Source organism: Equus przewalskii, chromosome 1 (genome assembly GCF_037783145.1).
Source record: "Equus przewalskii isolate Varuska chromosome 1, EquPr2, whole genome shotgun sequence".
Classification (NCBI taxonomy): Eukaryota; Metazoa; Chordata; class Mammalia; order Perissodactyla; family Equidae; genus Equus; species Equus przewalskii.
The window spans coordinates 139737471-139763979 of record NC_091831.1 but is presented as its reverse complement, the minus strand read 5'-3'; the positions used below and the strand labels follow the sequence as shown (position 1 = coordinate 139763979).

General features: G+C 37.3%; 1 protein-coding gene across 2 annotated transcripts in view; it reads left to right on the top strand.

Moving 5' to 3' along the window:
- The window catches only part of AP4E1 (adaptor related protein complex 4 subunit epsilon 1), a 56846-nt gene extending 31389 nt beyond the window's left edge, over window positions 1-25457 (top strand). For both annotated transcript variants that reach the window (XM_008513838.2, XM_070580255.1), the window contains exons 14-21: window positions 2140-2442; window positions 4934-5048; window positions 9667-9790; window positions 13786-14044; window positions 17348-17899; window positions 19006-19199; window positions 21140-21297; window positions 22317-25457. In XM_008513838.2, the coding sequence (XP_008512060.1) occupies window positions 2140-2442; window positions 4934-5048; window positions 9667-9790; window positions 13786-14044; window positions 17348-17899; window positions 19006-19199; window positions 21140-21297; window positions 22317-22477 (1866 nt within the window). In that variant the 3' untranslated portion in view covers window positions 22478-25457. The remainder of the gene's footprint in view (window positions 1-2139; window positions 2443-4933; window positions 5049-9666; window positions 9791-13785; window positions 14045-17347; window positions 17900-19005; window positions 19200-21139; window positions 21298-22316) is intronic.
- The last annotated feature ends 1052 nt before the right edge of the window (window positions 25458-26509 follow it).

Below are 26509 nucleotides of genomic sequence, written 5' to 3'. Positions count from 1 at the left end.
ATTTGTTTTGCTAAGCCATTTAAAGTTAAATTGCAGACATCATGACACTTCACCCATAAAAAATTCAGTGTAAATCTCCTAAGAGTGGCATTGTTCTAGATGACCATAAAACTATTATTACACCTAAGAAATACAACATTAGCTGAGTGCCAGTCTTCCTCACACACACAAGAAAAGAATTCCTGCATCTCTCTTCATGAGGAATATCGGTCTGTAGTTTTCATTTTTTTCTGCTCTGTTTGGTTTTGATATCAAGGTAATGCTGGCTTCATAAAATGAGTTGAGAGTGTTCTTTCCTCTTCTATTTTCTGGAAAGATTGTGTGGAAGAGTGTTGTTAAGTTTAAATGTTTGAAAATTTCCTGTTTTCTTCTCTGTTACCAATTTCTAGTTTGATTCCATTGTCATCAGAGAAAATACTCTATGATTTCAGTTCTTTTAAATTTATTGAGGTTTGTTTTATTGCCTAAGATATGATCTTTCTCGTTATATGTTCTGTGGGTGCTTGAAAAGAGTGGGTATTCTGCAATTCTTGGGTGATGTGTTTTATAAAAGTGAGTTAAATTACTTTGATGATGGTGTTGAGACAAGGGTGATGAGGTCTCTATGTGGCCTCATTATTGCTGAGCAGTGGTGAAAATCCTAACTCTCCACTGGGCTTCCCCTGACATCACCCCAGCAGAGGTGGGAGGCGTACGTCTTCATATGTGGGTGGAGGTGAAGTGCAGCCTTCCTATGTGATCTTCATGGACGCTGCAGAGGAGTGGGCCTCTCTACACCTTGGTGGCAATGAAAGTTTGGCTCCCCACTCAGTCTTCTCTGCCACCACCCTTGTGGGGGAGTTGGGACACCTCCTAGGGGTGAAAGGCTTGGCTCTCCACTCCGCCTTTGCTGGTGTGGGTGGGGCTGCAGTTTTTTCTGTGTGGTGCTTGGCTGGAGTAAAAAGGTTATTATCCAAAAGTTTTCTGTCTTCCTGGCTCTTTGATTAGAGGGCAGGCTTTTCTTAGGGCTTTTTGCCTGTGCCCGTGTTTCAGGGTGTTTTCAGCTTTCTGGCTCTCCGGTACCCAGTTTGGGGAATATGAGGCAACACACAACCAACCCACTGTATTGTTCCTTAGGTCCCATAGTCCTTAGCGATCTGCCTTATTTTGTCCAGTCTTTTTATGTGTGTTTTGTACATAACATCAAGGGTTTTTAGGTGTACTTAGCGGGAAGAGGAGGGGAAAAGTACATCTACTCCATCTTCCTAGAAGCATAAGTCCATTGATTTTGAACTGGGATTTAGGTTATCTGCTCTTCTAGAGCTACCTTCTATCTTTTATTAAACCACTCAGAACGTTATCTTACTATTTAAGGATTGAGCTTATTTAGTCCTGTTTCTTTTTCCTCCTCTTGTTACCAGCTATAAATCTACCCTTGCCTATCACCTCACCTCCCTCTGTTTTTTCTTGCTGGTGCCAACATTACACCAAAGACATGAAAGTGCTTCATAAATACCACTTAGGAAAGATCTCACACTCCATGAATTATCAGTTTATTAATGATTCTTAGACCAATAGGATTATATATCACCTGGATAAGTTAGATGTAAAAAAAAGATATGTAACAGATCACTGTTCCTCAGTGTCTCTTCTATGGATCATCTAGATCAGAATCAGCAGACACTTGTTCAAAACGTGTATCTTAGATCCCCACCACAGACATACTGAATCAGAATATCTGGGGTACAGCCTAGAAATCTGTATTTTTATGAAACACCTCAGGTGATTCTTATGCATATTAGCATGTGAGAAGTACTCTTTTACATGCTTATTGGAAAATAGTAACAATGTGAAAGTGCTTGTAAAAACCAACAACCAAACCTGGAAGTTGAGAAGAAACCTAACTTGTAAGGGTATGCTGCTTTATATATTGTTAATGATAAAGATGTGGAAACCTTTTTGTATTGACTTCCAATTCTTGATATAATTTTGAGCCTGAAATGTGTAATTGTGTCTTTATCCAAAAATTTCTTCACCGTGAGAATATGTTTAGTCTGGATTAAATTCAGTCTGGCAGTAGGCACTTTATTTAGGTGTTTGAGTGTAGTTTGCTATATAACTTGATATTTGTATGTAAACATCTCTTTATTTTGCTCATAGGTGTTAGGGGAGTATTCCTACCTCTTAGATAAGGAAACGCCAGAGCAAGTTATAACCAAGCTCTACAAGTTACTCATGAATGACTCTGTCTCTTCGGAAACAAAGGCCTGGTTAATTGCTGCTGTGACCAAGTTGACGGTGCAAGCACACTCTTCTAACGTAGTTGAGAAGTTAATCCAAGAATTTACTGGATCTTTGGATACTTGTATGAGACAACATGCATTTGAATTAAAATATTTGCATGAGAATGTGGAACTTATGAAGAGCTTGCTTCCAGTTGACAAGAGTTGTGAAGACATGGTGGTAAGGCATCTGCATTCCATCTTTTTAAAAAGTGCATTGTTTTTAAACAGAGTAATTCTTGCATTTTTGTGATATATCTGGAATATATCAAAATATAGCTTCTGTAGCACTTAAAATGAAGGTTGGCGTTTTCCTCACATTAGCATGAGACAGAATTTGAGAGCTTCCGTTCAGTAGTGATCCTAAATTCCTGATAGTCGGGAATAGAAGAGTCTCTCTTCTGGAGAACTGCAGTGAAGGGATTTATATTCAGTGACAATCTCTTTTAATATATCATAATTCAAGAATTTTTTAGTTTTATCTCCTTTGGACTTCTCTAATATGTCATTTTATTATTACTCTGTTTTCTGTGAGAATGTAAAAAAATAGTTCTCCGTTTTATTTTGTCAATCTACTATCTGAATTCTTTACCATTTGGAACCTCATCACCCAGCTTTCCTTCTCCCACCTGCTGTCAGCCACCACCTCCTTTGACCCGAAGTGCTCAGTTACTACGCACCCTCTGACTTTGTACCAGTCTCTTCCTCAGATTGGTGTAAATCAGAAAACTTCCAAAAGGAGACCAGATTTCTTCAAATTTTTGTGTATTAGATGTCATATAGTTGAGAAAGAGGAGAGGATAGGCAGTGTTCTCACTAATTCTGATTGAGATTTTCGTGGCTTGCATTCATTTTGAACCTTGTTCATTACTTCTTTCAATAGCTCCTCAAGGGCAGAGGTCTTGCTTTAACATCTGGTATGCATTTCAGAGACATTCATTGAAATGATGAATAAATATGCTATATATAGTATTAAATTAGGAAGTAATTGCACTTCCCCTTTCCTCCAATAAAAGATAACAGTGATGACATAGCTTCATCCCTTAAGACTCTTGTTGAAACTCAGCCTTCCCAGGGGCCAGCCTGGTGGCGTAGTGCTTAAGTTCACGTGCTCCACTTTGGCAGCCTGGGGCTCGCAGGTTCAGATCCCAGGTGCAGACCTTCCCAGCACGCATCAAGTCACGCTGTGGCGCTGTCCCACACACAACAGAGGAAGGTTGGCACAGGTGTTAGCTCAGGGCCGATCTTCCTCACTAAAATCAGTAAAATTACAAAATAAAAAAAGGACTGGACAGTAAATATTAAAAAAAGAAAAAATAAACTAAACCTTTCCAAATTCAGAGTGTGACATGTGACTTAAATATTTGAGTTACTTGCTGTTCTAAATTATCTGAGCTGTTTGCATACACTTGGCTAAATCAGGAGAAGCAAATCTGTGGTTTGTGAGGTCATCACTGCTGTATCCTCTTGTGTATATCTTATTTTTCTCTCTCTACGCCTTTTTTCTTTTCTCCTTTTCTCTTAATCTCTCTTCATTTCTTAGTTCTTTTCATTTAATCCTTCTCTTGTACCTTTCTATTCCTGCTGAAATTAAGTAATTTTCCATAGATTTGTGAAAAAGCATTTTCAGGTGGAAGGGAATAGGATAGTTAAATCAAAGGCACTGTGGGAAGCTGAATAATGGCCCCCTCAAGACGTCCACATCTTAATCCCTGGAACCTGTAGGTATGTCACCTTACCTGGTAAAAGGGTCTTTGTAGATTTGATTAAGTTAAAGATTTTGTGATGGGGAGATTATCCTGGATTATCTGAGTAGGCAGGATATAATCACAAGTGTCCTTATAAAAGTGAGGCAAGAGGTCAGAGAGAAGGCAGAGTAACAAGAGAAGCAGAGATTGGAGTGATGTGGCCACAAGCCAAGGAATGCTGGCAGCCTCTAGAAGCTGGAAGAGACGAGGAACTTAGTCTCCCCTGGAGCCTCCAGAAGGATCTAGCCTTGTCAACACTTTGTTTTTAGCCCCTAGCAGCAGGAAACAAATACAGACACTGTAGTTAGAGTGTATGTCTTCTCCTCTAGTAGATTACAAGTTTTATGAGAGTGCAAATGTGTGAAGACTCAATCAAAGCACCTAACATGATGTCCTAACATATTGGATGCTCAAAAACGTGTTCTGAATGCAATGAAATTAGTAATAACTGCAAATGACTTACACTGTTAGATTCTTAGCTGATTCATTTGATAATAGATGTTTCAGAAAGCTAGAGAGTTGGATAGTGCTTTTTAGAATTGAAGTTCTGTTTTTCAGTTAAAAATTATTTTTAGGATATATGGGCCTAAATTACTTATGTGAAGGTACCATCTACTGTTGAGGGTAAATTTTTTTTTTTTTTTGAGGAAGATTAGCCCTGAGCTAACATCTGCTGCCAGTCCTCCTCTTTTTGCTGAGGAAGACTGGCCCTGAGCTAACATCCGTGCCCATCTTCCTTTGCTTTATATGTGGGATGACTGCCACAGCATGGCTTGACAGGTGATGCATAGGTCCGCACCCGGGATCTGAACTGGCGAACCCTGGGCCGCTGAAGCAGAACGTGTGAACTTAACCGCTGCACCACCGGGCCAGCCCCTGAGGTAAATTTTTTTAATTCCTAATTTTTGCTTCATTTTAATACAGGTAGATGCTTCTTTATCTTTTTTGGATGGTTTTGTGGCTGAAGAACTCAGTCAGGGCGCAGCACCTTACAAACCTCACCACCAACGGCAGGAGGAGAAGCTTTCTCAGGGAAAAGGTAATGTTTCATGGGTTTATAATAAACTAGATCGTAGGGACATCATTTTTTTTAATGCAATAGATATTATCATCATGTAAGTAAATAACTGAGGATATTTACTTTTATTATCCCTCTTTAAATGTGCTTGTAACTTATTTACCCTGACTAGGTCTTTGGCTACCCAGAAAATAAAAGTTAGCCTAGAGGTATTCCCAAAGTCATAGGCTCCATATACATAAGTGCCTAAGATATGACAGCCATCTTGGAATTTTGAAAGAACTCGAAGGTGGAATTATCATGTTGGTCACTGTGCTAGAAGGCTGACAGATGCTAGTGTGAGCATATCAGTGGATAAGTTTCAGAAAGAAACTGTGGTTACTGTGGACTGGTGGGTTTCGTTTTCATTCTGAGCAGTCCTGTATATCTTAAGTATCTTAGACTTCTTCCTCCAGCAAAATATCTGATCACTGAAATTGGGAAAGCTAAGAAAGGAAAGAATAACTTTACATTTAAGAAATGTAGCCTGTCAGTGAAAGACTTCTGTCATGATTTTGATAAAGAGAAAATCATTGAGATATTTGGCTGGTGGCTGGAAAGTATGTGTATGAATAAAGGGAGACCACTGAATGTTATATATATAGGATTTCAGAATTTTATACTGAAAAGTTCAATGTTGAAAGGTCTTTTTTTCTCTATTCATCATTTAATGATTTTGTTGAGTACGTATTATTTTTCAGCCTCTGTGCTAGGCCTACGAATACAACTAAATGGTTGATCCTAAAATGAGACCTAAAGGTATGAACACTAATAATAGCCTTGATGTTATCTTTTTTGCAGAAGTATTTGTTCTTTTAAGATTTTTGACATATTATTTAGCATAGTGATACCTAATGGCCTAGAAAATTCAATTTTCTTTCAAAGGGTAATCAATTTCCTTCCTATTAATGCCTCATATATTGATAGCATATGTGGAGGAAAAAATAAAGTTATGAATTACGATTGCCTGACCTCTGACTATAGTGCATATAGAGGCCTTATGACATCCACGGCGTGGAGTGAAAATCTGGAGTTCCAGAGTGGGAGATGTGGTCTAATTGCCATATTTCCTTATTTTCAAATGTCTAGGGGTCATCAGGTGCTATTGTTGCTATTCAAGAGTAGGGTAGGGAAGGGGAGATAGGACAAGACCTAATTCCTGGCACTGCTTGTCTTCTTTCTTAAAATAAGTTAAGTGGCTGACACAAATATAATAGATAGCCCTGGAATTCCCCAAGCTAATCCATTCCTTTGCCAAGTACATTTTTTTCCATAGAACCATCATTATAAATGAGCTTAAGTGCTCAAATTAGGCTCTTCCTCTCTCCTCCCAAATCTGTTTTTCAAAAGTTCTCTAAAGTAAATTGAAATTTTATGAATTTAGACTGTCTGTTATATCATGGAAAAGAAAATCAGTTACAAGACAGGACATAGCAAGTACTTAATAAATACTTGATGAATAAGTTATAAAATTATATATCTTAGAATTGGAGTGGCTATTAGAAAATAAAGAGTAGGGGAAAAATAGGTATTTACTGCCTAAAAAGTTATTAATTCTGGAATCCTTCAAATATCAGCAATTCTGATACTGATCTTATTTAAGTTTTTTATAAATCATTCAAGTTAAATGTCACTTTTATGAATGGTACTTAAAGAAATTGGCAAAAATAGGATAGTGGGAAACAAACTTTTATTACCAGTTACCATTCAAGAAAAGCATTTAGGCATGAGTTTGGATTATTCTGTTAAAACATTATTTGAATATGTTGTAACCCCAATGTTAGATAAAAGTGGAAATAGTAAAGGGAAATAGCAGTGTAATCTCCTGACTACAAAACCATGGCTCTTAGAAAACCACGTCAAGTTGAGATTGTTAGTCTCTCAAAAAATAAAATTAAAAAAAATAACAGTTGGGAATGGTCAGAGAAGTATAGGCAAATGATGAAGATATAAAAGCACTGCGGTACAAGGTAAGATGAAGAAGTGTGCGTATAAAGTCACGGAGGTTAAATATTGAGTTACTCACTGATGCGCAGGATGGTTTATATCTTATCTCTCACCTGCATTACTTGCAGTAACTCGCGACTCCCGAGGACTTTGTCTGCCTCCAGCTCGTGCTTGCTTTTCTGCAGGAATTGCCCTGTGCCCTCACTCTTCCTCTGGTGAACTTCCCTGTGTTCCTTAAGTTGCGGTTCAGCCCTCTTCTTCCTTCTCCTGACTCCTGCGCACCGTTGTTCTCCTCTAGCTCCCCAAGTGCACACGAGCGCCTGCACATCTAGTTACCTCCTAAAAATCTTTGGCCCTTCCAGTCATTCACCTCTGTAAGGATCTTGGGAAATTTTCACTAAAGAATGAAAATAATGTCGTTTGAACTTCATTCTCAAACCTTTCCAGGCCTTCCTTTGATGACAATTTTTAATTTTTTTGTCTCAGGATTGGATTTTATCTGACTATTCTCCAGATATGTCCTCTTCCATGTCTAGTCTTTTTCTTTCTACTTTCAAACTCTCTACCTCTAATTTTGAATTCTTTCTGCTGTTTGCTTAAACTCTTTATCTTTAGTTGCTCTTTGGTTTAAACTTTTTGTCTTTACTTGTGCATAGGAAACATTTTACTGTTATTGGAAGTGTTAATGCAGAGTCTGGATGACTGACTGTCAGGTGCTATTAGAAAGAGGCCAATGTGGGACAGAAGGTTAAACTAGATGATTGAAAAGCTTAAAATGAGTGGATATTGTGGCTGAAAAGGACTTTAGAAAGATTTAGACAAGTGGTTCAAAAATGATTATGAGAGTCTCAAAGAGAGTTTTTAAAAATGATACAGATTTTTGAGCCCTACTTGTATACATTCTGTATCTGAACCTCTGGAGGTTTGGCTGTATGTATACAAAGGTCCATGGGAGATTCTATGAAGTCAGCTTGATGCTGGTTCTTAAATCAGCGTTTGGAAACTGCTGATCTAGTCCGAACTCTTCACTTTACAAAGAAATTAAGGTCTAGTTCATACACTTAGTTGACATCCAGCCTGCATCAAGAACTCAATTCTTCTGATTATTAACTAGCCCATTGTTATTTCTTCTTCACATTGATTCCTCTTCTGTATCAATCATTTAGCTAACAAACAAGTATTTATTTAGTACTCTTAGGATTAGATGCTGTTTCCTTGGGAGGAGGCAGTATAATATAATAGTTGAGAGTGCAGCTCTGGAACCAGAGTATCTAATTTTTTATCTGGCTCTATCATTTTCTACCTTTGTAATCTTGGGTATGTTCGTGACAAACTCTGCCACAGTTTCCTCATTTGTAAAATGAGGACAATAATTACAGAAGTTCACATTTATATTTTCTAGCCTATTTTTTTGGTGAGAAAGATTTGCCCTGAGCTAACATGTGTTAGCAGTCTTCCTCTTTTTTTTGCTTAAGGATGATTAACCGTGAGCTAACGTCTGTGCCAGTCTTCCTCTATTTTGTACGTGGGATGTTGCCACAGCATGGCTGATGAGTGGAGTATGTTTGTGCCTGAGATCTGAACTGGTGAACCCGGGCCACTGAAGTGGACTGTGCAGAACTTTAACCACTCAGCCATGGGGCTGGCTCCTCGGAGATACTTTTTATGATTTAAGAAGGTCCTTTGTATTATAATCCAGACCGTCCAAAAAGATAAATGTGCCAGTTAGATTAGGTTTAGTTAAATGGCGTATTAGAAAACAAAGTGGGGCCTTATACAAGGCAGAAGGTTATTGCTCTGTCCCATTAAAGAAATCCAGATGTAGGCAGCCTACGATCTGATGGCCTCATGAATATAAAAGAGGAAGGGAAAGAAGAAAGATGTTTTTTCTTTCAGGAAGATTCCTCCCAGAGGTTGTGCACAAAATGTGTGCACAATTTCATTGGCCAGACCTCAGTCACAGGGCAAAGGAGTCTGGAAATGTCATCTCTTTTCTTGGTGGCATGTACCCAGCTATGAATGGAGGGTTTTATTACTAGAAACAAGAGGAGAATGTATATTGGCATCTGCTCTGTCACAGTAACGATATGAATTTTCATGGCTCTGGTTGAGTTCATTGGGGTATACAGACTCAAAGGGATCTGAACCTGAGTAAACCTTGTTCTTTGTCAGTAAGGGAGATTTCACACTGAGGACTTCCATCAATCCATTTGGTGTAGGAATGTGCTGAAGAGCCTTTCATTAAGCAAAACATAGTCATCTCTTCATTCATAGTTCATTAAACATTTTGCCTGAGAGCAGCGACTTTTCAGTACACCTGGTTTATCAGCTGTCTTTCGTAATTGAATCCTTTTTTCTCTCTAAGGGAGGTAAAAAGATAAAAATGAAGGACTGTTTGTCTTTGATCAACAAATAGTATGAAGACTGTAGTAGACATTCAATAAATTATGGCTACTTTATTATTATTATAATTATTATAAATATTTGATTAGATTATCTCCAGAGTTCCTTCTAGTTTAAAAGTTGTCACTGCATTCTAGTCTTCAATTATTTTATTTCAGTAGTGAATGGTAACTGATAATTTTTGCTTTTTTTCCCCATAATTTTTGCTTTGTTTTAAATATGAATCTCTGTTACTGTTTTAAAATTCTAGTTCTCAATTTTGAACCATATGGACTTTCCTTTTCTTCATCTGGCTTCACTGGACGACAATCTCCGGCTGGCATTTCTCTTGGTTCAGATATATCTGGGAATAGTGCGGAGACAGGGCTGAAAGAGTAAGTTCCTTTCCCATTAAAATTGAGAACATGGGAGTGTTTAACTGTCTTTTAATATAGAAGGGTTTCTGAAAGCTAAATTCTGCATGGGCTGTTGTTTCAGTTGTTTCTATTTATTGCTCTTAAGATGTTGATACTGTATAGTCTGTCCTTATACTTCAAGAGAGCTTGCTTACTTCCAAGACAGCATAGGATGTACACAAGGTAATGATATGTGTGTTATTACTACATATTGTATGTATATGTGTATAAATATATATACACATATACACATATATACATATATATATTTTTTGAAATCAAAACTGTATCAAAACTTATATAACCAGGTGAGTATTCAGCATATCTTTCTACATTCCTCATAATCTACTTACTATAACCATCTGATTGGAAGATTAACAAATATAGAGATGAACATAAAATAAGGAAACTGACTTCACTTCGGGAGGCTCTGTGATTTGCTCAAAATGCTTTCAGAGCCTCTTTCCAGCCACCTTAAAAATTCGTGACATGTTTGTCTAAATGTCTCACATAGAGCCAAATCTTCTTCCTTTTTAGATTTTGATTTTGGAAATATAAATAAATAATTTTTAGAAGCATGATTAAGTTAATAAAATGAGATGAATGTAAAGTGCCTCATCTAACCCAGTACATAGTAAGTGATTGATAAATGGTAGCTGCTATTGTTAATAATAATTGTCATTGCCATCATGATCATCATTATGCAAAAGCTGAGTTTACCAAATAAAATTAGTGATCAGTCTGGATAACTTTGGTCAATAGTATACTGATGTGACATAGAAAATGAAAATGGCTTTCTTGTCTGTGAAGGAGCTTTTTCTAAAAGAGTTAAAAAATGTTTTGAGAAGTGGCAGCATGGTTGGAATAAATGTGATAAAATCTCAAAGGTGACAACTTTGAAAGATGCCATTTGAATTTTGAGTTCTCATGTGTTCATTAAGGAGTCAGTCTCCTTATTTTATGTTCATCTTTGCATTTGTCAGTCTTCCAATGAGATAGTTATAAGAAGCATTTATTAGAAGAATGACACATAGATTATGAGGAATGTAAAATATGTCGCATGAGATGGCATAAATTCAACTTCTCTTTCTTAGCCTTTGTTTTCCTGCTCTGTTGATACCCTTTCACCCTTTTCTTTCCCAGACATTTAATTTTGGGAAGCATGGGGAGCATGTGGGCATGTGATTGCAATTAAGTGCCCCAAATGGAACCAGAGGGGCAAGGGAAGGAGAGACAGGAACCCTTCAAACCCGGGAAGGAAGCTTAGACAGTCCCTTTTACCTGCACAATAGGTGACAGCATTTGCATTTTTGGTATTGAGCTAGGATCTAGAGGACTTGACAGGGCCTTGTAATTCCTGTACATATGCATGTCTTACCCTCAGAGAAATGACATTTGGCAAAGCTGCTAAGGAATTATACGTATGCTGTATTATGGTGAAATGGAACATGAAGGATGAATTTAAAATTTCTTTCCAAAGAGGACCACAGCTCATACATTATTTCAGATTAGGAACCCGTGTGGTAGTTAGCAAGGTAATCAGCTTTAGAGAGGAGACAGTCGCTCTTCTGCAGTCTCTGGCAAACTGGGAATAAAGTAGTTGCAAGCCCAATTTAGAATTTCTTACCTTAAGACCTGTTATGGGGCAGTACCCTTCCTCAAATGGGAATTCCTAGAGCTGAATTAAAGTCTATCCCTAATCTTTTGAAGGTTGCTTGGCCAGAATTTACATCTTTCTTTGAATGGTCTGATTAAAAACAATACAATATACCATATAAAACCACGAATTATATTAATATTGTTGTCAAAATCCAGGCAAAGATGACTCATGTTTAAAAAAATTCTTTTACAATATGTTTTGTATCATAAAGAAGTGTATTTTGTGTATGAAATGGCCTTTTGCTGTTCTCTTATTTTCCTGCTTTTTAAACTGTCTATATGTAATGCATGACAGAAAAAATTTGTGTTGATAATAGGCATGTATGCAGATGAAATGAGCCAGAAAAATCTTTAAAATAAGTCAAGACTCCTTTTAGGCTTATTTTTCCTCCCCTTTCTCATTTTGCCCGTTGTTGTGGGTTGGGTTCCCTCGGAAGCTCATTCTGTGGTGGAATTTAGCATGCAGAATATAAAAGAGTGCCCTTGGGATCAACATCTGTGGAAGGAAGGGGAAAGGAGCAGGTTTGGGCAGAGGAAGAAGATGAGATGTGATGCAGTGCCAATGACAGCTTCTCCCGACCCTACGGGGAGGTCTGAAGCTAGAATGGCTCTTCAGATTTGTCCTTAGTTAGGCCAAAATGGGTGGCCAGGATCAGTCACTGGATGTGGGCTGCCCTGGGAAGGGGTGTGATCTCGGGTGAGGTGGCCCTCTGCGGCCGAGGCGATTCCAGAGGGACCTGCACTCCCAACAGCTGGGCAACAAGTGCTTCATTGAAGGGGGATCTAGATGGAGCATTCTAGTGTCCAGTGTACCTGCCTTTTTTTGGTTAAACTAATAGTTGGATCATTTATTAGTGGAACTTGGGGAGCTGCTCTTTTTTTTCCTTAATAATTAAAGGATTTGTTTTGGTGAACAGGGTTACCGAAGCACTGTAATCCTGTTGTGGGCATTCATGAATCCCTTTGAGTTGCTGCTGTTGAGCAGCCTAGAGATGTTGGTGTTCAGTTTAGTGGTTCCCATGACTACTTTCAGATCTGCTCATGCAAGGACAATCAGTTTTCTTCTAAGAGGTTTGATAGATAACTAATGGTTTTTATTTTTTAAAAACTTTTAGAAAACTCTTTTGGTACCTGAAAGACAGGGAGAAAGGAAGATATTTGTAAAGAAACATTCTTCAGTAAAATAGATTGAGGAGGAATGGACTAATTTCCTGTTGGGTGTGCTTTATTAATATTCAGATTTTCTTTCAGCCCATTTGTGCTTAATAGTATCAGTTCTTCACTCAATATGAAGTATAACTACCTGTTTTTGTTTCTGGCAGAGTACAGAAAATCAGATTGTTCATGATTCCAGCAAATTAGAAGGGAATAATAATTAGTACAGATATTTCTGAGTCTTTCTTTTAGATTCATCTCATGATCTGCCTATCTTGTAATATAAATTTTCAAAATGCTATTTTGGACCATGACAGGGATGCTTAAATGAGCTAAGTGCCAAGGACACATAGTTTTTATATGTAAACAACAGAGGCAGTCTTTGGCTGTTTCAGCCAGCGCTTATGATTATATTATTCACTCTAGATTCACAGCTGTAACTTTTGGGATAATTGTAGGTGAGTCCAAATTCTAATCACTACTTTAACTCTTCTTCAACTCAGGTATAGAAAACTCCTAACCTTGATGCTTTTTCCAGAAATCTTACTGTTTTCTTTTATAGATCAAACCTTATTTCATTTTTATAAAATTACATTTATAATAGTTGAAAATGTAGCTAGTGTTGATATTAAGAAAATCTTTTGGATTAAAGGTAAGTTTACACATAGTAGTGGATTTGAATGATGTTTTTTGCTTTCAACAGGATTTTATTTAGTGAATTTTTAGGGTTTAGTGAATATGTAGGGTTAATTCCTTTGTTGAGTGATTATAGCTAAGAAACTTGAGTCATTTCTGATCTGTAACGCATTCAGAATTAAAGATAAGATATTTTTGAAAAATCAATGGGGGAAAGGAACCGATTTACAGTAGTTCTATTTTTGGACAACTTACTCAAGCAACTAAGTGAAAGTTAAATGATCTGAAATTTTTAACTAAGTCTAGAGTTTTGTTGCCTTAAATCCTTTGGCTGGAGGGTGGAGGGAGGTTGGCTATAATTAAAATAAAATCTAGAGACCTAGGTTTTACTTCTGGAATATGGGATGTAATATGAAAGCTGTTTCTGAAAAACCATGGCAGAGATGTGTTTTTAAAAATGCCTCAAGAAAGTAACTATTTAGCAATTATTTAAATTGACCAGATTTCATTTTTGATCTCCTTAGGACAAATAGCTTGAAACTGGAAGGTATTAAGAAATTGTGGGGGAAAGAGGGCTACCTTCCCAAGAAGGAAAGCAAAACTGGTGATGAAACTGAAGCTGCGCCTGTACCTCAAGAGAGTATAACAATGGAGAATGTAGATCAGACTATAACAAAAAAGGATCATTCTCAAGTCCTTACCCAATCCAAAGAGGAGAAAGAAAAGCAGCTGCTGGCATCATCATTATTTGTTGGGTTAGGATCAGAAAGTGCAATCAATTTGGTAAGTAGTCAGTTATATTCCTCTGAGAATCTGTGTCCCCTGTTTTGTACAAAAAAATTGGCTCTACAAAAGCTCTTGGCTGTCATTTATACACATGGTGGGAAATGGCTTCCCCAGCTCCAGAATCACTAGCGACACATTTTTTATGTTCCTGAAAGAGAAAATCTAATGGCAGCTTGAGTCAGGTGTTCTCTTTAGTGCAGTCAGCTAGGGCCAGAGTCAGGGTCCAAATAAAGTTCCAAATATGACCATGGGTATGCTCACCCCTGTGGGTTGATAGGACAGTTCTCAGTGGGATGGGGGCTTGATGGAAATGGTGCCAATAATAATAGTTCAACAGTATTGATATGTCTATGGGAAAAGTTCTCAGAATGGCTTTGTTGTTGTTGTTGAAGATTAGCCCTGAGCTAACATCTGTGCCAGTTTTCCTCTACTTGGTTTGTGGGTCTCTGCCACAGTATGGCTGACAAGTGGTGTAGGTCCACACCTGGGATCCAAACCTGCAGACCTGGGCCATTGAAGCAGAACATACTGAACTTAACCACTAGGCCATGGAGCCGGCCCCTCGAAATGGCATTTCTAAAAGTGAAAAATAGGAATCAGTTTAGATGTTTAACAGTAGGGGAATGGGTACATGTTATATTAGCTCAGAATATTACTCAGCCTTTAAAAATGATAAATGCTGCATTGTAAATTAAAAAAATACTTATGATATATTAAGCAAAAAACCCAGAATATAAAGTTTTATTTATACCTTTGTATTACTGTTAAGAAGATAAAAGTATGTTGAAGCTGAAAGGAATTATACAAAAAATGAAAATTAGATTCAGGCATTATGATTATGATGATTTTCAACTTTTTACTCTGATATAATGTTCTCATAGTAAAAGAATGAAAAGTTGGAGTGAAGGGCAGGTGCTGTTTTTGAGCATCTGAGAATTCCATGTAATTTGACGTTTGGTGGGCTGATGAACTTAACTAGTGCAAAATTGTGATTAGAACTACATTTTCTTCAGTTTTACTTCATCCCAGTTCTTGCATCCTTTTTCTCCCCACTGGTGGAATTTTCCCTCCATCCCTGTCAACACTAGGCCAGACTCTAGGCTATCCTCTGCCTGTATCTCTCTGTTTTCCAGACCCCATTTCTGTCAGACTTGATATTCCCTCCTAAGAAAAAACAAATTCAGCCTAAAAGTATTATAAGTAACGTATCTCAATGCTGTCTCGTCAGCATTTGCACTTCAGCAGCAAAGTGACTGATCTTGGGTCTTTGAGTTGTTACCAGCCAGCTGTGGTGAAGGTACCAGTGGGTGCTCTGGCACTGCTGGTGCAAGTTCTCAGCAGTCAGAGCGCACCCAGGCTAATGAAGCCCTGATTTGTGAACCTCATTGCTGGTGTGGAAGATTCCTGCCTTCTCAACAAAGTGCATAGCTTTCAGTTAGAGTCTTTCTCAGGAGAACACAGGGTGACACATGAATCATCAGACTCTTTTGTGGTGGGCTTGAAATCAGAAATGTAATTAAGATGTTTTTCTATTTAAGTTATGCTGAATCCTTTTGAGTTACCCCTTATGCTTTTCTTTTCCCCTCAGCTATCATTAGAATAGTTTAAAAAAAAAAAAAAGGAGTGTATTTCCCTGTTTTATGGGACCCTGAATTCTGTGAGGAACTGTGTTGTAACTCAGATGGCATCATGCAGAAAGGAGGGGAAGCAAATGCTTACATAAAATTGGCAAGTATCGTCTCACCCCTCAACCCTGATTTTTTGTCTGTCCCTAGGGCAGAGCACACAGCGTGGGCACTGACTGGATATGCTCCATGTTCTAGATGGCTGTTTTTCTCTAGCAATCCTTTTCCCTTCAGATTTTTCTAATGTTTAAGGTTCTCAGTTACATAGATCAAGGCTATATTGATGTATTTCATTTTAACTAGCTTTTATTTTTAGGTCTGTGGTCCATTATGAGTTAATTTGTTTACATAGTTCACTGTAAGGGTCAAATTTTTTTTCCCCCGCCTTTGTCTTTTATTTCACCTTCAGTTTTAAAAGACATTTTCTCTGGCTAGTGAATTCTAGGTTAACTGTTTCTTTTCCTTAAGTAATTTAACAAAGATGTCAGTCCTATGTTTTCTGGCTTGTGTAGCTTCTGATTAACAGCAGATTAGACAGTACAGGGGAAAAGATCATTAAACTTGAAGACAAAATAATAGAAACTATCCAAAATGAAACACAGAAAGAAAGAAAAGACAAAACAAAAAAACAAGCAATTGAAAAAACCCAGAGCATCAGTGACCTGAGGAACAATATCAAGCAGTCTAATATACATCTAATTTGAGTCCAAATGGTACTGGAAATGGAAGTCTTTCACCCACTTTTCCCACCTCCTTCGCTTGTTTCCATTTTTGTGTTAATAGAATTTTGGTTCTTGTTTGATGACTTCTGAAGTGAAAGGTAGGAGGCAAATGTCTGCTGAGAGTTGGAAGAGATGTTGGAACTTGAGAGAACGACAAGGTTTGAAGAGAGAACTAGAATTCTGGATAACTAGAATCATGCAACGTGTGGCCACACAGTGTTGAAGCCCCCAGGAGGACGGAGACATGGGCTTAGAGTAATAATGCCAGTGTGCTGCCCTGATCTAGACAGAACTTTGTGAGGCGAGAGGACACTAGAGCCATCGCTCTTCTTACAGAGATTCGTAGACCCTTCCTCAGAAGGGGAGCTCAAGGATGGCAAGTTTGCCGTTCACCCTCCTGAGGCTGTAGCAGACATCACTAGTCACAGAATTCTTTCCTGCTGTGTGTTCAGTCAGCCTCTGCCAGTTGATTCTTGAGGTAAAATCAGTTTTCTTCCCTGTTTATTGACTCACAGGCCATGAAATCATTTTATAAACTACTGAACCAGAATTTGAGCCATCCCTGCATTTGAGGGTATCTTAGCTTCTACAAGACAACTCTGGAAACTCAAAAAAATGGCTAGGTTCCTCACTGTTTTTAATTTGTACTCTAGTGTTCTGAAATCTAACAAGTTTTTAGAATTGTTCACAGTTGACTTTTTGACCTTATTTCTTTTCCTGATTTTATGTCTTTTTAATGAGAAATAAGATTTAGCTAATAGTTCAAAGTTATGTAGCTGTCAGAAATTTTAGGGCTTAACATTTTGTTCATCTCTGATTCTTTGTTAATCTATGCTTTATAGATAGAAGCTTAGCAAGTTAGTAAATTGCTCATTTGAAATTATAGAAAAATGTTTAAAACTCATGACTAATAGAATGGTTTCTTTTTATATTATTATGTTTTATTTTTGCAGCTAGGAAAAGCAGATACTGCTTCTCACAAGTTCAGAAGAAAATCGAAAGTCAAGGAAATCAAAAGTGGAGAAACAACCAGTGCTCCTAATATGACCTGTTCTTCCTTTAGTTCCTCGCCAAATGTGACTTATGAAGATTATTTGGATAATTTGCAGGATAGAGGAGACAAAGAATTAAAGAAATTTTCTCTCAGTTCGGAACTTTTGGATTCTGAGTCACTCACAGAACTGCCCTTGGTTGAGAAGCTCTCAGACTGCAGACCACGTACACTGTCTTTGTTTGCTGATAACAGCATGGAAGTTTTTCACCCCCCTCCATCCACTGCAGCCTCGGCTGCCAATGAAACCTATTTAGTTTCTTCGTTGTTGGAAGGAACTCCTGAATACATGCATTCAGATCTTATGGAAGTCTGTAGTAATGAAACCTTATCAGTGTCTTCTTACAAAGTTTGGAAAGATGACTGTTTATTGATGGTCTGGTCAGTTTTTAATAAGAGTGGTTCGGAATTGAAAAGTGCTAACTTAGAAATTGTTCCTGCAGAAAATTTCAAGGTAAGACAATAAGTGCTTCATTATTTTTGCCTTAAATGGTCAGTGCATACTTAGTGTTTCTCCCGTTGGCTCTTCTGAGGGTTTATAAATTTCTTCCATTTCCTTCTTTCCTCTTTAGCAAAAAAAGTAAGAGGTGTGACAGATTTTTCGTTATTTTGAGTAGGGACGAATTATTCAAGAGATGAGGAAACATAGTAAAGATTGTGGTGGGGAAGCCCATAAATGTAAAGTGAGTGTTGACAGAGCACAGTAGTTAGGAATGCAGGCTCTTCACTTGGACTGCTTGCCTTTGAATCTTGCTTCTGCTGCTTTTGACCTGTGTTACAGGGTCGAGTTATGTAACTGCCTTGTGCCTCAGTTTCCTCACATTTAAAATGAGGATATTAATAGTGTGTGCCTCTGCACTATACTGAGTGCCCAGGCATCAATTCTGTTTCTTCCCTAGCTTCAAGAGACTGCCATTATGATTTCAGGAAATATGCTAATTGCGATATTGTGTGGATGTCCTTGGTGAGGTTATAATGAGATTTGATTAGTAGATCAGTATTCCATAAAACTGACGCTATTTCCTCTGTGAGCCGGAATGCCTTGAATGGGATGTTAAAGGGGCTTAGCCAGGACTAAAGTTCCTGACTCTAGATGTGCATTAGAATCACCTGTGGAACTTAACAAAACAAAGCAAAACCAAACCAGTCCAGTTGCTGAGCTCTCCCACCAGAGCTTGAGTAAGGGAGGAGAATGAGAAGGGAAGACACCTGTATTTATTTATTTTTAACTCTACTAGCTTTCAAAATCTGGTGCTAGCCAGGATTGAGAGCCACAGACTAGAGTTTAATAATCTTTTTTGTCATTGTTGTTAAATTATACAGAAGTTTTCATTGTAATGCCATTTGTTACATAGTTTTGACTTGTGTACTTATTTCTTAGTTATCTGTGCTGGTGAATTTTTCTCAGGTGAAGTAGTTTTCATCTTCATAATGTGGTTCGTTACTAACCACACTCACAATAGTATGCTTTTGTACCACTTCAATTAAATAGAAAATTGGTATTCATATTATAGTGTGTATTGATCTCTTCTTCAGTACTTTTATTACTTTTATTTACAGATCACTGAGCACTCTGGATGCTGCTTGCCTGTAACAGAGGCAGAAAACACCACCAAAAACTTTCAATATAGTGTGCAGATGGAAAAACCTTTCACAGAAGGAAGTCTTTCTGGTTTCATAAATTATCAAATGATGGATGCTCATTCTGTTCAGCTCGAATTTTCAGTGAACTTATCATTATTAGATTTCATTCGGTAAATATTTTCTGGAATGTTAATTCAGCTTATTCATTCATTCAGCAAATATTTATTAGGCCTTTTCTCTGGGCAGAAGCACTATGCTAGGTGCTGGAGAGTTTAACAGTTCAAAACTAGACACAGTCCCTACCTTTAGGGAGTGTCCAGTCAAGGGAGGAGACATTGAACACTCATATAAGTGCATATGTAATTGTGTCATGCAGAGAAAGTAAATGGGACAATGAGCAATTATGATATGGCATCCAATTTAGGTTGGGGTTGGTTAGTGATCTTGGAAAACTTCTGAGAGAAAGTAATATTAAAGTAATATTTAAACTGAAATAACTTCGAAGATTCTGCATGATTTTTTTTTAAAGCTTGTCAAGTTTGTATTTCATTTATTTGATTCTTTCATAAAATCTGTTTATTAAGCTTTAGAGAGCTGTAAGAAAATTATTCAACAGTTATTAAACTTTTATAGTACATATTTAGCAGTATACTAGGCCCTGTGCAGTATTACCAGAATAATTGAGAAAAACCTAACTCTTCTGCTCTCCTTTAGTTTTATGAATATTTTGTACTGTATTCAAACATTTTTTAAAATGAAGGCTACCTGAACCAAGAATGCAGAATACCAATGAATATCTGTAAAATTTTTTTAACCTCCACACATCCAGTTGTGTTACAGTGCTATAATTTTTGCTCCTCTTTCAAGTCTTTTAGTAACAACTTGTCTATCAATCTGTCAAAGAATATTAATGACCATGGTACTGTATTAGATAGAATCCAGCCTTCAGAAAACTTGCATTCTGTGACTGTGAAGGTATATTCCATGGTGAGCATTAGTTACCTGAAGAAGTACAATATATATAGCAAAACGAGTTCTGTGCATATTAATAAAATCTTCTGTATCTTTAAAAAATCTTTTTTCCTAATTATAAAATTAATACATACTTATAAAAATTCAACTATAGAAAAATATAAGTAGAATATAAAAGTTCTCTGTAATCCCACCCTGAGATACCCATTGTTAACTATTTGATCTTGTCTCATGAATCACTTTTAAAGTACATTTGTTTGATGGATAAAAAACTAGACTACTGATGGTGAGCACAATGAGGTCTATACAAAAACTGATATATAATAATGTACACCTGAAATTTACACCATGTTATAAGCCAGTATGACCTCAATAAAATAGTTTAAAACAATATTGAGGGGCCAGCCCCTGGCCTAGTTGTTAGGTTCAGCGTGCTCTGCTTCAGTGGCCCAGGTTTGCAGATTCAGATCATGGACCTACACCACTTGTCAGCCATGCTATGGTGGTGACCCACACACAAAATAGAGGAAGATTGGCACAGATGTTAGCTCAAGGCTAAGTTTCCTCAAGTAAAAGAAGAGGAAGATTGGCATCAGATATTAGCTCAAGGCTAATCTTCCTCAGCAAAAAAAAAAAAAACAAAAAAACAAACCAAAATTATTGATCTCTATACATGATAAAAGCAGTACAAAAAAGAAAAAAAATACATCTGTTAAAATCCATTCTCTTGCTCTAATTTACTTAAAGTGCTGGTCTTTGTATTCATACTTGTTTATGACTTTAATAGAATGTCTCATTATCCCAAATCCAAAGTATACATGGAAGACAAGTTTTATATTATATTTGAATGATTCTTGAAGTTACTTGGTAAAATTTTAGTGAAGTGACTCATACTCAGAACTGAGTGATTTATCGAAATGACATTTGCACTTTAATAACATCTCCTTATTCAGTATTTTCATCGGGTTGGAGGATGATGGTAAGCCTTCTACTCATACTTGGTTTAAAAATATAAATTTTATGGCACCCAGGTATACAATGATTGTTTTATTCCCATGAGTTATTTGAAATGGATTTGTTGGTTTAGAATCATTTCATTCTCTTGGACATAAATCTAATTTTAAATATTATTTTTCAGACCATTAAAAATCTCGACTGAAGACTTTGGCAAACTCTGGTTATCCTTTGCAAATGATGTGAAGCAAAATGTAAAGATGTCAGAATCTCAAGCCACTTTGCCTTCTGTCCTAAAGACCCTGCAACGGAAACTAAGACTTCATGTCGTTGACATTATAGGTTTGTAGAATCATGAAAAGGCAATCCTGTGTTTATAGGGGCTTTCTCATAATCAGAACACAAATCACCTCTTATAAGTGTCAGATTTCTTAGAGCTACATTTCCTGTTATGAGTATCTTTCAGATGAATGTGTTTTTCAGACTTTATTAAAGAATTTTTTGTGTGTGTGGTAAAATATATATAACAAAATTTACCATTTTAACCATTTTTGAGTTTACAGGTTAGTGGCATTAAGTACATTCATGTTGTTGTACAACCATCGCCATCATCATCTCCAGAACTTTTTCTCTTCCCTAATTAAAACTGCACCCATTAAACACTAATTCCTCATTCCTTTTCCCTCTCCAGCCGCTGACAACCACCGTTCCACTTTTTGTCTCCGATTTGACTACTCTGGGTACCTCATATGAGAGGAATCATAATATTTATCCTTTTCTGACTGGCTTATTTCACTTAACATAATGTCTTCAAGGTTCGTCCATATTGTAGCATGTGTCAAAATTTCCTTCATTTTTAAGCCAGAATACTATTCTATTGTATGAATATACAACATTTTGTTTATCCATTCATCAGTCGATGGACACTTGGGTTGCTTCCACCTTTTGGCTATTGTGAATAATGCTGCTCTGAATATGGGTACACAGATAGCTGTGTTGGAGACCCTACTTTCAATTCTTTTGGTTATATACTCAGAATTGCTGGATCATATGGTATTCAGTTTTTGGAGAAATTGTATCGTTTTCCACAGCAAGTGCACCATTTATATTCCTACTAGAAATGCACAAGGCTTCCAGTTTCTCCACATCCTCTCCAACACATTTATTTATTTATTTTGATAATTGCCGTTCTAATGAGTGTGGAGTAGTATCTCATTGTGGTTTTGATTTGCATTTTCTTACTGATCTGTAATGTTGAATATCTTTTCATGTGCTTATTGGCCATTTGTATATCTTCTTTGGAGAAATGTCCATTGAAGTCCTTTTGTATTAAATAATTTTTAATTTTTATTCTCTTGTAGGCAACGAAGGGCTATTGGCCTGTCGGCTGCTCCCATCCATCCCCTGCTTGCTGCATTTCCGAGTTCACAGTGACGTATTAGCCCTGTGGTTCAGATCCTCCTGCCCTTCTCTTCCTGACTCTTTACTGTATCAGTGTCAAAAGGTGATGGAGGGATCCTAGCAGAAGTTCTGTTTATATTTTACTCCATCAAAATAAATGGTTTACATAGACAAACTTATTTACCAAAGTAAAAAGAACTCATGGTACTTCTAATGAAAATGGGGATTATTACAAGTTGTGGTTTTATGTGTTTTCTTTATGATTCTTGATCAAGAAGGATCCCCAAGAAACTGTATCCCTAACCTTTTACTCAGGATTGTACAGTTTGTTTGGGTCTCCAAAAAGTGACCTAAGCTAATATTATAAACTGCTAATGATTTATATATCACTTAGCGTGAGGGACTGAAAATATTTATTTTGTTATAAATAATTTTATAGCAAATTTACTCTAGTGCTAGCTGATTTGTAGTAAAGTCAAGTCTGCGTTAATGGAGGGGAGACATGGAATTGATAATCCCAAACTTAATTCATATCTGGCTTGGGAATGCAGTGTATGCTTTTTGGTAGGGAAGTCATTACTTTCAATTATGTTTTTTATATCAGTGTTGAACTAAGTTGGCACAGCACACTCTTAACAGTTCAGGAGATCCAGGAGCATGCTGGATACTGGGGAGATCCAGTCTGTGACACAGTTTTTATTATAGATAACTCATTGCACATAATTGCAGATAATCTGGCTACAAAATTTGTATGTTTTCCACTTGCATTTATTTTTAAAATTCAACGTGAATCACTTATTTTATTTTAAAAACTCACAGCCAATTACAAAATATTATCATACAGAAACAAAACCCACAAGAGCACACAATACTAAAGCAAACAGATATAAGGACTTTTTAGTTATGGCAAATAGCTTAGTTACCACTGAACTCCTTTTGCCAAATAAAAATTTGTGATTAGAGTATAAGTGGCAAAACTGTCTTTCCTGGCCTTTGAATCCACTTGTAGTCAATGGATACAACTGAAACATAAGTATACTCTACAGGTTCTTCAGTAAAATATATCATTTTCATGTTATAGTTGTGCCTGTATGGCCTCTGTCAGAACTGTTATCAGTAGAAGAAGAGGTGAAGCCTAATATGAATAATGGACCAGAATCTTGAGATTGTACATTAATGTTAAAAACTGAAATAGTGTTTTATAAAACGTTATGGTGCTGTGGAAAATATTTATTATTTCACTTTTTCTGGTACTTCACCATGGAGACTATTCAGGTAATATAGTTTTAAGTCATTGCAGTTAATACTCTGATTAATTGGTACTGTTTATCACCAAGGTGTGGAATTTTGGTTTTAAGTTATCTCATGCATCATAGCTGATAAAGATGCTTAAGGGGATTCCCGGGAGCTGATAGATTTCATTAGGCATTTATGTCTAGCATATTCCTCCCTGAAAACAAAAGGAGTATTTTTTAAAATTATTTTTTAAGTTATTCATTTCAAAAAATGTTGGACCTTGGTAATTTTATGCTTTTAAAAATACAGTATAACCTTGCTACAAGAGCAATGAAAAGTGACTGGAATTTCCTGTGTAGTTTCTCCTTTTGAATAGAAGATCAGATTCATCCTTAGGCTTCCAGCAGTGTCATGGTGAAGGGAATGTACTGTCTCTGGGCGTGTGGTGGACACTAGTGGCTAAACTCATCAGCATCCTCTTTGTTCTTACCTCTGTCAGCAGCACCCCCCCACTCCACCTGATTCTGCTGTTACTCTGACAAAGAGTTAGGAAGTGCCCTCTCACTTTGCAGAGGAATGCAGCATGTAGCAAAGGAGGTGCTCCAATTTTTTGTGTTCTTACTTCCACATGTTTGCATGGTCACCGAGGCTGGGTCTGGTGTGGAGCAGTAGATGTAAGGTGCCCAGCAAGTACATGGACAGCTGTCTGGAAGAGATTACAATGAGCTGCTGTGCTGTGTTGCTACAAGGGTGTTCATGAGTGGGGTTCATGAGTGATAGCAGCAGTTGTCACGAGAGACATGCTTGGCCTACAGAGCTGTCGATGCCGGAGACATGTAATAGTAGGTTAGGGCTGGAAGCATGATTTTGGGTCTGCCAAAGGGGACATGGTGTCACTTTTGTTCTTTCTGAACCCTTTAAATAAAAACTAGGGTAACAGGGTTTCTACTGAAATGTTTAGTAGAATGTTTACAATTTTTATATTTTTCTGGTTTTAAAAACAAACAATAATAAGAAAGAGTAGATTTTAAAGTACTTCAGAGCATTATCTATTCTGCCTAAACTAATTTCAATGTTTTAAGTTCTAAATCGGGCATCATCAACCTTTTTTGCATTGTAGGAGATGTGACTATAAAGTAGAGAGAATGATTTTGGTGGGTAGATCGTCTCTTTACTTTACAGTCATAATTTAGTCAAGTGAAGGGACAACATCTGGAGTAAGAGCTATGTGGGGGGATACTCAGCTACATGAGTTCCGCGTCAGGCATCTTTGCTGGGAATGCAGGTGGCAGCAAGTGTGAATCTAGGGGAGAGTAATGGCAGACAGGGAAAGCCTGCAGCACAGGTGGAGGAAGAAGGATCAGGCTCCCACCAGATAGTGCCGGTGGAGCCAGGCAGATCAGGCTCAGGGGAAGGTGGGCTCTGAGGAAGGGTCCTTCTGAAAAACCGCAGATGGAAGCAGAGCAGTTATCGGGTGCTTATGTGCAAAGCATGCCAAGCACGGCATATGCTCTGCAGAGGAACATTGTTTTAAACAATATTCTACTACCATCTACCAAAACACTGGTGGTGAAAATGCAGTATTTTATTTTTTCCTTTGTTTTATTTCATGTCAGTAATATTTTAAAATATTGAGCTATTTGTCCTATTTTTCATGGATAAAAGTGGTCTTTGTCTCATGATTGTGAGCCACTGAAAGTGCACTCAACCTATTCACATATCTTTAAGGTGTTTTGCTGTGTTAAAATTTTAGGAGGAAAAAATGCAAGCAAATAATAACTTAGCCATTAATTACCTTATTTTGGAGTTGAATTCTGTAATTTGAAAAAACTCAGTTAAACATATAATAAATGCAAAGTGACCTATACTGTTCTTTGGTCTATATATTCTTTATTATCTAAATAGTTGAATAATAAGTAATACTATTCAGTAATTTGATAGGCAATAGCTAAAAAGAACAGAAGCAATTGGAATGGGATGAAAAGAGTAATTTACTTATTGTAGCCCTAAAGAACTGGTCTAATTGGTTAAAAGTAAAGATACTCTGGTTCCATATGATGTTCAGAGAGAAATGTGTGGACTTCAGAGCATGGATTGCTAAGTGCCTGTCCATATCCCCCCCTTTCATCTTAGCCTGACCAGAGCATTCAAAGCAGAGTGTTCTGTTTCTGTAATGCCCTTTCCTTACTGCTGCCTCAAGATGCAAGAGACACAGTAAGTCAGATGGAGACTTAGTGACCGAAGACTGAGTCTCCTGGCTATCTCTGCATTGTGCATCCTAAACACAAAGCTAGATCAGAAATGGCATTTAAATTTCACTGATTTTTTTCTTGTTGGCTATAATGTATAGCAGGAAAAAAGTACTGAGACTTGAAGCCCCATCTTTGGGGCGCTGAATGTAAAGGAGGTTTAAATGCACCACACTCACTGCAGTAATTGAAAAGAAGGTGGCACTTGAAGAGAGAGGTGCCCTGCAGCCAGATTAATGACTGGCCAGGGTTAATGACTGTATGAAAGTTACTTGTTTATGTGTGTGCATACTGAGAGGCTTTTTTATAGTAAGGAACCATGTGCATATTTTTATGTCCCTTTTGCCTGGTACATAATAGGCACTCAGTTTATTGAATGAATGACTAAAGAGACTTGTCCCCTCAAAATAAGTAATCTGAGACCAAGTAATATCTAGGGATTGATTTTGGTAATCCTGTGGCTCTCTCAGAAGTAAAGAAAAGTGATCTTATCTAGTTTATAGATAGAAGTCAGTGGAAAAGGGTTTTGGTGAAAATAGCTTGTGCCAGTTTGTACCAGGTGGAAGATAGGAAATATGACTACTTGATGAGACCCTGACCAGCCTGGAGGCTAAGTCCTCTGAGGACTTGCCATTGCTATTTAAGAGATCTCTCTGCAAATGCAGTGT